This window comes from Rhopalosiphum padi, chromosome 4, assembly GCF_020882245.1.
Source record: "Rhopalosiphum padi isolate XX-2018 chromosome 4, ASM2088224v1, whole genome shotgun sequence".
NCBI classification, from domain to species: domain Eukaryota; kingdom Metazoa; phylum Arthropoda; class Insecta; order Hemiptera; family Aphididae; genus Rhopalosiphum; species Rhopalosiphum padi.
The window spans coordinates 35,717,261-35,732,687 of NC_083600.1; the positions used below are offsets into that span (position 1 = coordinate 35,717,261).

The 15,427-nt window shown below is 26.6% G+C and overlaps 2 protein-coding genes across 2 annotated transcripts in view; one reads left to right on the forward strand and one right to left on the reverse strand.

Annotated features, from left to right (window-relative positions):
- The window catches only part of LOC132930169 (uncharacterized), a 134,130-nt gene that overhangs the window by 34,436 nt on the left and 84,267 nt on the right, over positions 1-15,427 (reverse strand). The window contains exons 13-14 of the mRNA XM_060995885.1: positions 8,837-8,994; positions 8,571-8,665 (exon numbers count right to left, since the gene is read on the reverse strand). Of these exons, the coding sequence (XP_060851868.1) occupies positions 8,571-8,665; positions 8,837-8,994 (253 nt within the window). The remainder of the gene's footprint in view (positions 1-8,570; positions 8,666-8,836; positions 8,995-15,427) is intronic.
- Positions 1-15,427, forward strand: part of LOC132930172 (uncharacterized) — a 101,767-nt gene that overhangs the window by 4,224 nt on the left and 82,116 nt on the right. The window lies entirely within an intron of this gene.

Genomic DNA, 15,427 nt, shown 5'->3' on the forward strand with positions numbered 1-15,427 from the left:
AAATAAGGTACCTACAATAACCACATATTTTGCTTTTCTGTTGAAATGTGTTCGGTTTTTGAGCTGTTTGGAATAATGATAAAGGGTTGTGTATGAATATATATATATGTATGTGTGTATATATGATATTCATATAATGTTCGTACCACGAATTTCATAAAAAGAAAAAAAAATGATATATTTTTTCATTCAACAACCATGTTCCATGAATGAGTGTATCATATATATTATATTATTATATTTATATAAATAGTAAATATAACAATATCATTGCCACCATAAGATATTACCTACATATTCCTCACATATCTATGACGCATATTCGAATTTATACTATGTAGATATATCATATATGTATATATATATACATATTATTTAACAGTTATTCACCATGTATAAATTTACAATACATGTCGAACACGGGAAATAGGGCTAGATTCAATGTCTAAAACACTGCACCCCATCCAGTCCTGTTGCCGTTTTTCAGTGTGTGTTAAAGGTCTACCGTTTGACAACAAAAAGTATCGGTAGGTTAGAAGTAGCGGGAAATCCGATGAAAAGGAAAAGAACTAGGGAAAAAAAATGTTACAAAGGGTCGGAGAAACAAATTATTTTCTAATCAGTGGTTCCTTCGGTAACTGCAGGACTTTAGTCTTTTCTGGCGAAAAAAAAATAATTCCTTTTTATTTTTTTTTCTTCTCTGTACGTGTTTGCCTTTCGTTTCGACCCGTTTGTGTAACTCTGCGTGCGCGTGTGTGTGTAGCATCTCCGAAGATTTTAAAACCCTGTCTCACAACGTGGTCAACAGATTTAATTTGTACGCTATAATGTCTATAATTGCAATCTCTGTTCGGTTTCAAAAAATATTTGTGCCAAAAAATAAAATTTTCAAAAATTTGTTCGTGTCTTTTACAATGGTCACAAGATAATTGAAACGCTCTCGCAATACGTTTCTACATCGTAATAATGACGAGAAAATTCGATCAGAAATGTGCCCTCAGGAATAGCAGGTATTACATTGTTAAAGTGTCACATAGGAGCTTGCAAGACGTATATGATATGTGTATCTTTTGACAAGTGAAAAAATCGAATAAAACAATATATGCACTGCAATGGAACCTACTCCTTCTACACACACCGTAATAATAAGAATAGTTTTCCCGGAGGAGCTTTTGGTGTAAACTGGCGTTTTCACTTACGAGCATTTTTTTTTTCAATTAACTTTTTTTCTTCCATCTCTTCGTTCCGCGAGCCACCCGCTCTGTGAATTCCACAGTCATTCTATACCAGCAAAAGCAAAATATCCATCGTATACGATGGGGCAGTTCGCGACGAGAATTGGATACCGGAAAAGTTTTTTCAGGCGGTAAATTCGATTCCTCCCTCTCCCCACTGGCTACCAGTGATGTATAAATGACTGTATAATTCAATACGGCCAGAGCTCCAGAGAGTGTTCCCGTCCATAAAAAGCTTGCGATTTACCACTCTGCTAGTTTTTATTGCAGACACCTTAAACTGCTACTGCACAGCCACCATCATCCAAAATCCTATAACGGTGCCGCGGTGAGTACTTCCTTCCCCTATACCACTCAAGTTAATTAATATTAACCTGCGTTCAATATATACGAGTCCATTGTAATGATATGCTTATCATAAAAAATACACCCCCTCCCCCAGTAATAATAATTATATAGACTGATAGTCTTAGACACTGAGATTTATACAAACACGTTCGAATTAACGATAATTATTTACAAAGTAAATATACCTCGTATTGATATAATTTTAAACAAATCTAGTGAAATTGAATTCACTTTTATATCCAACTGATCAAATCCAATCTATTTAGGTATAGGTTGTTGGTAAAAAAAACACGTTCTTATAAAATAGGACTCAGATTTGTATGCCGTTTTTTTATTTTTGTGCAACAGGATTTGAAAGTAGGTACATTATTTGAATTATGTAGCAAATAATTCATAATTAAAACTTTTATTTTGTATTTTTCGCTGTTTTTTGATTTTTTTAAACACTTTTAAGGTATTTCATTAATTTTTAATGTCTAATTTGATAGGCTATATAATTTGAAATTATAATTCACATAAATGATAGTGGTGAATAATTTGGTATATAAAAAGTTTAGTGAGTTTATTTATATAAATATATTATAAATATGGATTTGTCAGTTATAATTTATTATTAAGAATAGAAAAACATCGTTTCCAGCACTCTGTCCAATAAATTATTCCATTACATTCCAATTCATTTCAGTTCTTGTTTTAAAATGAGTAGTGTTAGAGAATTTTATCGTAAAAAAAAATGTTTAGTTATAATTATTGAAACTACGACAGGATATAATAGGCATAATATAGTTCAGTTTCTCTGCAGAAGAAAAATATCACAAGACTAATAGTTATTGTTATAATTTTAACTAACCTTTAACTACTGTAAATAATTTATTTTTACAATATTCCTCTAGTTGATTAAAAAGAATTTCAACGTTTAGAATGGCTTATATAACACTATAATTATATCTATTAATAATTAATAATTACATAATATCGTCGCATGAGGCGATTTGAACTGCATATTTAATAAGTTGCAAATACCTAAAGTTAGTTAATATACACATTTTAAACAAAGGTTTGTAATCATGAACGAAAGAACTTTTTAATGAACATTATGAAAATGTATAAATCGACGCTTTTACTACTTTTTACTTGCTTTTACTGCTTGTTTGTATTTTTTTTTTATATATTTTCCTATTGTACCTACCCACCTTATCAATTAGTTTTTTTATACAATACATTTAAATTTTAGATTAAGCAGGAGTTATTAGAAGTAAACACATGTATAAGATGGAATTATTTATAAAGTAAATATTTTTTAAATACATGAATTGTATGAAAATATTAATTTAATATTAATGTCAAAAAATAATTTAGATAATTATTACAGCTAATTTTAGATTTGACTATATCAAATAATTTGTAATGGTTTAGTGCACTATAATTTAACTTCAAAATGTATAGTTAATGTTAAAATTGCTAAATGTAATATTATTTAAATAAATATTGAGTTAATAAATAATAAGCTATTGAGCAATTAACACTTTAGTGAACTTTATATCACTTCTGTTAATTAATATTTAATAATTTAGCGAACTCATGTGACTATAATGAATTTTTTCGATTAAAATATTCAAAATATGATATATATTATACGTAAATTATAATTGCATTATCTGCAGACTTTATGAATTGACTTTATGAATAATTCTGCTAACCACGGTTTGGGAATATTTCACTATCGATGATTTATCTTACCCCGTATTTTTAACACAGCAATATTATCCGTACTTCTTCTGTGATCCAACCAATATAAAATTTATCACAATATTCATTATCGTATTTGATAAATTCTACAGTTAGGTGTCTATGTCTATTGATTAATGTTTCGTAAATAAATTGTATTCCATAGTTGACCCATTTAATTATTTTTGCTCAGAAAGATAATACCTACGCCACATTTTTTGAAAATCATTAAAACCATATACCCGATTTAGATCCGTAATTAAGATGAGTTCATTTATCCGAAATGAAGGAATCCGACCCGATTGCATACAGAATATATAACATACTATAAAGTAGACACCATTATTGTATATATTAAAATAACATGACAATATTATATAGTATACCTACCTAGAAAATCGTTTAAACGAATAAAACGGATTTCCTTTAAAATCGTTATACCTAGTGTATATATGAGTTCAGTAGAGAGATCGGCGGAAGGCGGAACACATTATAGTTACGCAAAGATATTATTAACGCTCAAATATTGTACACATGTATGGTTATATACAGAGTTCGGCGTAATCGCAGACCCGGGCACAACTATCAGATAAAGCACGTTTCACTGCACTAGCGTGAAGTTTATCTCGTTTGACGTGTTTTTAAACACGTCGATTTAAAGTTTGAAGCAAGGACCAGCGCGGATAGCAGCAAGTCAATAAAACATATTATACAAACTATGTCAAACGAAAATTATAAAAACTCAGACATACTTTGTTCTCAGATGATGGGTACTTACGGTACACCGCAGAGTAGGTCACAGTATTCTGCGGGCCACTTGGTCAGGTTTATTAGAGGCGTATAATATATTATGTATAGAACGTGGATTTTCTTTCAATCTGATAGAGATGAATCATCACATTTTAAAACGATTCTGAGTGGCATTTCGTAAAATATATATACATTATAAGTTAGTACGTGAAATGTAATTTTTGGTTTGTTTTTAAACCTTGGAGATAGTAAGCATATTCTCTATTAAAAAGTTCAAGTTCTGTACTCAAAAAATTTGCATTTTCAAGCAAAAAACTAAATTATATAATGTACATTGTACACAATATAATATACTCATCCATTTAGCGTTTGCTGTACATCTTTTTAGAGCGTTTTGGTTTTAGATTGATCTTATATATTGTTGTTTTTAACCTTTTAAGAAAATATCTGATCAATTTTTGGAGTATAATCCTGTACAAATAATTAGAATATTGGATCTAATAGTCGTTGAAGTGAAAAGGTTAAAAATGAATATAGAAAAACTTTAATAAGGTCAGTTTGAGAATAAATATTCTAGTCAGAAGACTGAATTGAATCGAAGTAGAAGTTTAAAACAGTGTTATTTTAATACTTCATTTAAAAATGCAATTTAATAAATTTATACGATATTTTTGTATATTTCAGACATTTTTTTCGTAACTAAAATATTTTTAATTCAAAAGGTTGGTTCAACCACTAAATCGTCTCGTTTATATTTTACAACTACTTTTAAACTTGTGTATAAATCAGTTGTGCACTAAGACTTATTTTCAGGAGGAGAGATACTTCAAAGGTAATTCGACTTATTTTGAAAATTTGGTTAAACCACTAAGGTACTAAAATGTTTTTAAAATATGAAGAAAAAAATTAGTCATCAAAATTGTTGAGAGTAGGATTTGCATAAAAATAAAAATTGTATTGTGCATGACCACATCTAATTAACATAAAAAAATGTGTATATACTACTAAGTGATAACAACAAACTGAAAATAAACAAAATTCTAATGTTATGGCTTTACTCATATTGAGTGTCTTCAATTATTTATGTCTACTTAACATAAATATAATTTTAGATAGCTTATTAAAAATGTCGCTCTTTTATCTTAAAAGAATAATTTCATTATAATTTAGATGCTATGCATTTGAAAGTGTACATACTTAACATAAATATAAATTTCATCCATATTATCTTAATATTATATATATTTTATATAATTATAATTACATTTAAGATTAAATAACCATTTTATTTATTTATTATAAATTACATTTGAAAATGTCAATAATTCATAACTAAATGTTTTTAGCATATTCTGTAAATACTGTAAAACAGTAAAAATAGGTTTATACTTCATAGAGTAAATAGATAATATCTTAAAATAAGTCAAAAATGTCGTTTTGCGTATAGTAAAATTCATAATAGACAATAGTTATAATATAAATAAAGGTTCCCACAAATAATATTTTTGATTTATTACAAAATAATTAATATCGTTATTTATCGTTAAAACACATAATTTAGTGTAAATTTAAACTTCTTCAAAATTTAAAAAAAATAATTGTGTTTGTGTTTTTTAGTCGCTATATAAAATCCTTATAAGATAAATTATGTTACTTTTTGAAACCCAAGCTATAAAAATACAGATTTTAAAAACTGTTTGCTACGTCATTTACTCGTAGTTTGTAATTTTCGTTATATTTTGTAAAAAATTTAACTTTAAATGCATATAAAAATATTATGCCTATGAGTATTTAATAATTTTATAAATATATAAAAATAACTTTGATTGGATCTTATGTTAAATTCGAATATAATATTGATATTTATATAAAAATAAACTGAAAAAAAAATCAAAAATTCATCATGTATTTAAAGAATCAAAATATTTTTGAAATAATAATTTAAATACTTTATGAAAATTTCATATATCTACGGTTATTTATTTTTTAATTACAATAAAAAACAAAAATGGTTTGGGAAGAAATAATTATTATACGGGTAAATATCTGTATTGTAGTAAAATTTTAAATTCAAACGGTCATAAAAAATTAATATGATTTTCCGGTAGTAGTTTTTTTATATGAGTTACAAAATGTATAATGAACCTTATATTAAATTTTCAAATCTTATATAAAAAAAAGAACATTTTTTATACATTTTTCTAACAAAATATTTTGTAATTTTTGAGATTTTGACAAAATTTGACTATAAATTTTCGATATTTTTTAATTGAGAAATAATCCAATTATTAGGAATCTCGTAATAAACTTTCAATATTTTTTACCCATACACACATTTTTTTATCAACATTTATAAAAAAAAAATATTGGGAATTTTTGATTTGACCTCTTTAAAACTAGATATAATTTTCTATCCAAAACTACCCTCAAAGTTGAAATCGAAGCATTTTATCGACTACTTATCTTATATACACACAAAAAAAACACACACATACATCATTGTAAAATAAATACATTCATTGCTCCATTCAGAATCTAAAATAACATTACGACGAACAATAGAATAGTATAAAACATATTTAATAAAACAAATTTATTTAACAAACCAGCAAACCTTGATGGCTTGATACAAGTTTGAATTTCAAAATTTGGTTTATATAACAATAGTTAAATTTACTAGAAAGTTTCCATGTCGTTAAGTTTAATTTCTATAATGTCAAGCTTGTAATCATTTCGTTTAAATTATAAAACTGAAATTATCTCTAAATACCAGGTGATTCTTTTATCATTCAACAGTTATTTGTGAGTAAATTAATGTATTTTGTAAATCATTTTTTTATTTACATAATTTGAAGGCATTACTCAATAATTTGGAAAAAAAATAATAAAAATAAATTTATTAATGTAAAAATGAACAGTATTTTTCAATCAAAAGTTATTTTATAAATACAACGTCATTATAAAGAAGAAAATAAATAATTCCTTTAAGGTAGTTACTAAAAATCAATAATTTAGAAATCAAGTAGTGAACTTGTGGTCGGTTTAATAATAGGTCTTATTAATTTATTATTATGGTATACTTATACTACCACAGATTTAGCTTAACATCGAATTGTAAATTCAAAGGATAGATTGACATCAATTGAATTCTCGGAAAATCGCTTACGTTATCATCGTTAAAATGTTTTGCTGATCCGCTTTATGCAATTATCTACACTACCCAAACGGCTAAACCTATAGGCTATGGTTATACTATGAATTATGATTAGACATTAGTGAGAGTATGAGCGAATTATATAAATGTTGAATAGCTTTATGAATTATACCATTGGTACATCATTTGCCTGCAATATGGAATCTAAGTTTTATACAAAACGAAAACGAGATTATAAACATTATCATTAATCAGATGTAAAGACTGAGTGTTTTTGGTACCACGTCATATTCGACATAGATATTTTAATTTGTATTCGATTAATTTAACTATGTTACTTATGTGCTGCTATTTTTTTTTTTTTTTTTTTTTAGATATTTAGTAAAGCGATGAATGGATGAATGTAATTGTTTGAATTCAATTATTTATAAACAATTTTAAATAAATAAATTTAAATAGTTTTCTTAATAATTGAAAAAATATTTTTACTCTTTTTGAGCTATTTATAGGCCATGTGAAATTAATGATTTTTTTTTTTTAATAATTTTTTATATACTGTTTTATTAGATCAAAAAACTTTTAAAAGTTAATAAAATTATATTTCTCATAAGCCGGCATTGCTAGAATTATAAAATTAAAGTAAGTGTAATTCTATAGATATTTTTTTATGCATCCCAAACTTAAAAATTGAACGAATTCAAATATATTCGCACGTAAAATAACGATTTCTCATCAAACCTATTTATACAACGAACCTATACATGTATTTTACAATAAGTTGGTATTGATTCAAAAGTTAATAACAATAATATAATATATGTTATAAATATATATTATTATAATAATTAAATATTAATAATACAATAAATGCAATGTTTACGGCAAAATTAATGAAATAAAATCAAGTAGATTACTTTAATAAAAATATAAATAAATCATAAAATATACCTAGTAATACAGGCTGTCAGACCGTCTTTACTGAAAATCGTTTTTCGTATGCAAATATTTATCGTCGAATTCAAATTTAACACATATAGCCATATAGGTACATTACATTACAGAGATTTACTCAATGATGAGAACGATTCTTCTGTACAACATAGTGGTTAACTATTTAATTATCTGTTTTACCTCAAAATAAGGTTACCAATCTTTTTTTTTTCTTTTTGATAAAAACCTAATTGTAAGTACAGAGTAACCATAGTTGGAAAAAAATTTCTCGTACCAATACCAACTTTGTGTACATGATAAAAATTAGTATTATTAAAAATAATTATAGTTTAGGAATGCATAGACTTTAAGGAACGAATAAAAGCAAAATAATAATAAATTCTTATAAAATGGTAGGTACGTACCAATCACCGGCTCCAGAAGCACTGACAGGCGTTTCTATTTTTTGCGCTGGATAATGTACTAACGAAACCGTGTCATCGGATTGTCTCGAGGCCAACTGTCACAAAACAAAAACACATCGCTTAGATATTTTTATCACAAGAGTTTTGTTTTTTTTTTTCGTCTTTTTTTAAACGGACAGCCTTTCGGGCTGTATTTGATTCGAGTTCATAAATCTATATATATAATATAATACATATTATACTTATACTATATATATTATACATACCAACAGCCCTTTGTCGCCAAGCGTTACCATAATGACGGGAATGTGAGATATTAGCTTACAAACGATGTCTTTTGAACTATTCATTATGCGATCTCGTGTGTCGAATTCGTCGCTGCCGTTAATGGAAACTTTAATGGCGTAATTTACACGCACTTCAGCTGTAATGAAAAAACAGAATGAAATTCCCTTTGGTGTCTCTCACAAAGCGTTCAAAATTAGTATTCGATGATAAGGAAGTTGTCCATCGATTACTGTTGTACACTTATACGTACACACAACACTTCTGTGTCAAGCACGCGAGTTTGATAATGTTTAAACGTATAAAGAGCAACTTACTTCGAAATCCTTGGGAGCACAACGACGACAAAAGTCAAACAAAATTTGTTATAACGATAACCGTCAATTGATGTATCAACGAAAAAGCCTATCAGATTTGTAAAATTTAACTTTTATTGCTTTTTTTGGTATCAAATAAATCCACAAAAATCGTGTTCAGCGACAAGAATTTACGCGATACCAACGTTAGCGTTTAAATGTAATTACATTTTGATTTTTTTTTTTACAGTGTTTCCATTACGATAAATTTGCTAATAAGGACTTTAATCTTTTAAATTTATTTAAGCATTGTCAAATTTGCAATTAATTGACGTTTACAAAGATCCTTAAGTTACATGACAATATTGTACTGATAAAAATGTCAAATTTTTCTCAATAGAGTTGGCATCAATAACTCTGTAGATAAATGCTCGAAAAAAAAAAATGTTTAATCGAGATTAATCATATCTATAGTTTTATTTTCGACGAACAGCCCTCTGTGGTTTCGAAGATTACAGACTAAAAATTCCAGAAATCGCTTCTACTAAAATAAAAACTACATTCCAAATAAATACTAATACCAAAATAATGACTAAAAATCGGTGAAAAATGAATATTATATACAATTAAACACGACACAAATGACAACTCTGCGTGCTTGTCAGAAACGCTTGGTGATTCATTATTATGATTCTGGAGATTAATTTAAGTAACGGAAAATGTTTTATGGATTATGTTTCATGATCGTTCAAGAAAAATAACACACGACTTAGAATTCTGACATGTTAAATGTACCCCACGCATGTACACAATGCTTATGTATAAAATAATAATTTCACGATTTAATCATACAATAGCATATTATACCTATGTACTAAATATATTCCACAAGCATTAGATAAATAAATATAATAAATATGTATTGTGTTTGTATACATAGTATTCTATACAGTATATAATATCCGACTTATGAATATCTACTCCATTTCTCCAAGTTACAGAATATAGGTCAGAAATAAAGAATTATTATTAGCAACGATTTCGTAAACTAGCATAAAGAAATTCTGTTTTTTTTTTTTTAAGATTGTATTGATTGGACAAACGAAAATTAATTAGTCGATTAAAATAAATTGGAACGCGCGTATAGCTTAAAACCCAGCACCACCCTTTTGTCTTACAATACGAAACTCGGAAAATATCACGATTTATAATTTAACCGCGTTATGAACAGATTAAAACTATCTATACTGTTGCATATTTCATCGTTCCAATAAAAATACTAAAACGACTGCTCAACAATTTACACGACTTAATAGTTTAATGCTGAGATTTTAGTATTCATATCGTAGGTAGGTATACCTTAATATGTATGAGTACATTCGCTGATAAAACCTGATAGACTGCTACGATGTATACTCTGGTATACGAGACGTCGAAAGGGAATCGTGTTTTTTTTCTTCGGGTGATCATTCAAATATGATGTAATATAATATGACATGTACAATCAACGTGACAAAATTAAAACGTATCTATCCACACGATTCCTAATACAACCACAGTGACCCATCAATAATAAACTGTATACTTTATGACTGGCATTAACGGTTTTATGTACTCACTAGTTAATCGGTACTTAAACGTAAAACTGAGTTTTTCTAGTTCATTTTATATTATGAGATGGTTCGGAAAATCCTTAATGTTGTAATGGGTGTACCTCGTTTATGCACAAACATAATATTATGTGTTTTCTTTTCAGCTCGATTGTTTACCCAACCATTAGTTGTATTATTCGTTTGGGACACAGAGTGCAGACGACGCGAACTCATTATTCAATATCAAAACATATATTTCTTACTGGCTACATCGTATAATAATACATTAATTAAAAAATAATAAATACATAGTTATTTTTGTTAAATCAAATGGTAAAACATATTAAGTACATCAAAATAGTATAACATAATATTGACAATATATGATATAAAGCCAAAGTGCTATCACTGAAACCCAAAAGTACAAAATTACATTAATGAAATCGTGATTTTTTTTTATTTATGTAGAAGCATACTGTAATACTACACGCGTACGTTTCTTATATCTTAATTATATTCTTCAATTATTTTTATTATTATTATAAATCTCTGAAACTACTATTCAATTATTAAAGAACTATTGCTATCACAATATTAATAATAATTGTCTATATTTATTATTTATTATAATTTTTATTTTTGTTTACTCTTCCTACTTATTATATCTATTATTGTTAATAAACATTACTATAAATAAATAAACTGCTGTGCTGCTCAAAATTCTATGTATATATGTATAAATACTCGTATATATATATTATTATTATATACAATATGTAACTGTGAAAAGAATTTCCTGTTTTTTGCTGTTTATTTTCCAAGATTTGAACTGGCAACACGATAATTTAGTAAAGGAAAAAAGTAATAAATTAACAAACAAATTTTTGCATAATTTGTATCATAAACATTTAAAAATTAAAAAGATTTATACTTAATTTTCTACCGGAATTTTGATCACTACAAGGTCTAAAATATGTAATCAAACGCTTTAATTTTCTCATATTCGAACATAAATTATAACCCCATACACAGTGTTACTTAGGTATGTGTAATGTATATAATAAAGAAGATAAGGTCCAAGTATGGATTATTTCGGTATAATAACTAGGGCGTAATATTTAAACGATCGTTAATGACGCTAATCGAATAATATTGTCGAAAAATACGGTAACCCTTAAACGTGTACCTATATACGATTTTAGTAATGAGATAACATTAAACACAAAACATAGTACGTTCATATTATAATGAGGTATTACCGGTATTGGTGGACAATAATTCTGCAAATGTTCAGTTTTTAGTTACATCATATTAGGCATTTTATTCAGACAAAAAATATTTTTAATAATATTGTAGTTATAGGTGCTTACAATAAGAATGGATTTTCAGTTTGTATTGATTTTAAAAATAAGTCAAATTATATGATTTCACTCTGCAACATTCTACAGTTATAATTGTTTTCTGGTACATACTGCGGTTGCTTATACAACTTTGACCATAAAAATTATAAATAAAACATTACCAAGTATTCGCAGTTTGCACTACGTTTAAAATATACTGATTATTTTAAATTAAAATTCATATGTCAATGAACTTTTCTCGAATTAAATAATTTTGCGTTTTGATATATTAATTTACAACAAATTCCAACAAGTTTCCAACAATGTCCAACAAGTCCATTTAAACATTATTGGATATGTTTAGGAAAGTTCGGCTAACATTGTAATGCCAAATTCACGCCCCTTATATTACCTCCACGAAACTCCCATGTGACAGACAGTTGTTTCACAATTATTTTAATTTTAAAAGCTGCGATTAAATTTTTAATTAATAAAAAAAAAACAGACAAAATAGATTCGTTCAAACTTTGAGTTTATGATACATTTTAATCATTTTACTATTAAGAAATTACATTAAATTAAATTTGACAATATTAAGTTTTAAAGAAAAAAAATTCTTTCTTGTTTTAAATTTTGAATTTAGCTAAGAAGTTGTAGATTTTACGAAAATGTGCTATTTTTACAAAAAAAACACTTTTTAGAACAAAAAATTACTCTAAAACATACCTTACTTTATTATTTTTGCGCTAAACATCTGTCCTCGTACAATTAAAAAGATTAATAATCAAGAAGATTTAATTTTTGTTTTTTATTAAATGGTTATTTTTCATTTTTCTAGGTGGGTAGACAGTTATTAAAAATGATTTAATATTTAAAATTGTACCATCTTATTCGTATTTATTTTGAAATACGAGTAATAATGTCTAAATAAAATAATTAATGTTACAGTTTAAACATAATAGTTTTATTATTTTTTTCTCAATTTTTTATTTAAAGACTAAAATATTGTAAATGATCTAAAATACAAATAAGTCATTCAAATTTTTATTTTATGTGATTAATTAAAATTACATTTAATAAAATGTTAGTATATTTGATAGATATAATTTTTTTACATTAATTTTTGATTAACTATTTAAAAAACAATTTGTTAGATGTTTATTTTATTTTAAATAATAAAATAAATTAGGATTAAACTTTGCATTATTATATTTCTGTGTTTAAATAAACAGAGATATATAGTTACAATATTATAATCATTTTATAGACGTTTTTGAGAGGCAGAATCAACTTTTTTAATTTAAAAATAAACGGTTTTTCATTGTTATTGACAAACCAAAAATAAAAACTTAAAACTTCGAATGAAGTTTGAATTTCAAGAACCGTATAAAATTTAAATTATATTTATTTTTTATTTTTCTCATTTCTCTATCTCTGCCTTGCTCTCTCCCCTTTAAAAAATCTCCTACTACTGTTCACAATCGAAATAATTGTAATGCTTTTATAGTTCCGAGTGATTTCAGAATAACTCATTCGCTATAAACCGCTGATGGAAGACAATACGTCGCTATTGTACATGCATCTACACGCTGGCTCTTGACGTCTGAGTGGTATTCATGTAAGAAGTTTTGGTACATTAATCATTGACGACGTTGTTCGTCGTCAAGAAAGAGAAATATAGTGTACACGGTATATACCGTTGGGGAGTACACAAATGAAAAACAAAAATCTTGCGGAAAACATTTTGTCAAAACATATTCCAGCGACGGTGTGGTACTGTACGTACTGTGTACGCTTATATATTATATCCGTTGAAATAATTGTTAGGTAATCAAAGTTTTATATTTATCCGAAGTAGAAAAAAAATCTGTTCGGTTCATCAAAACATACATTTTAAATATTAAAATACTGCTCAGTCTCGCTGAATTAGACAGGCTTCCACAGAGAGGTAAGTTAGAATTTTTAAAATGTACGCACGCTGTACACTTATTCTGCAAATCGTTTTCATTCCGTTTTCAAACTTGTATGACAAGTAACGTATTATAAAAACATACCAATAAACCACATACATATTAAACAAATCAAAATTAATTTTAAATTTGATTATGTAAAAAATCAATCAATTTCAGATTAAAAATAATTCGTTGTCACAGTTGTTAAGTGCTTTTTGATGGGTTGTAGGTACCTTTTAAAATCATTTTTACTATGCATCTATAATTTTGTTGGCGATGTGCGACTGACGGGTCGAGTGGAAAATATATAGTTATTGAATTATAGCATACACAAAGATGATATAATATATTAATATGAATGTAAAACCGTGAATTTTAGTTTCATATTTGCTCCATCGCAGCATCGAAATGTTAAACAGCGTCGAGTCAAAATCAACTTCATCTAGATGGTTGTATGACTACAGTTCTGCGATGAGTGGAAGATAAATTACTGAATACATTTAATCATCAATAACATCAGTCAGTGAAGTATATGGAAAAATAGACGAAAACATTTATTTAAATATCTATTAAAAATAAGATCCTATTTATCGATTTTCCACGTAATAAAACCTTTATGATTACATTGGACTATAATATTAAATAATATATGTTTATTTCCATTATATATATTTCCAATAAAAAATAATAAAATAAATATTATTCAGATTTCAAATACCTACTTACTTGCTTACGTGCAAAGAATAGCCGAGTACGATAATACTACAACCATTTCAAAAACTATTACACTTTTGAATTATTTGCATTAGCATACTACTTTTTTTCAACATGTTACCTTTTGCCTATGCCATTATACTGATTTATGTCACACACAGCTGTTTTATATAAATGTCAGATATTATTATTAGGAATTTCCAAACATAATTTTTGACTAGTATAAAATGAACAAAACATATCTAATTGACATAAATAGTGAAATATTAATAATGAAGTACTTATTATAACTTTCAATACGTTGGCAGTTGGCAGGCATAAATAATATTGGTTGAAGATTGACGGCGCTGATGGTTAAATGTAAATAATAACTATGAAACACTAGATAGAATTATTATATTTTTGAACAGTTTGTAGTTTTAAAATCAATTACTAGCAGTTTATTAATTAATATATATATAATTTTTTTATCTCATTAAAAACTATACTTGTATATCCTTTCCCACTCACTCAAGTAAAGTTAAAAAGTTGTTTATATACAAGTTATACAATTTAACTAGTTAATGGCCGTTCTTTATTAGAGATGTGTAGTCTTATTAAACCTCAAAGAAATGTATGTAGCTTCTCATTTTTAATTTAATAAGAACATAGCCAACGTATAATAGAATTTTTGAAAAG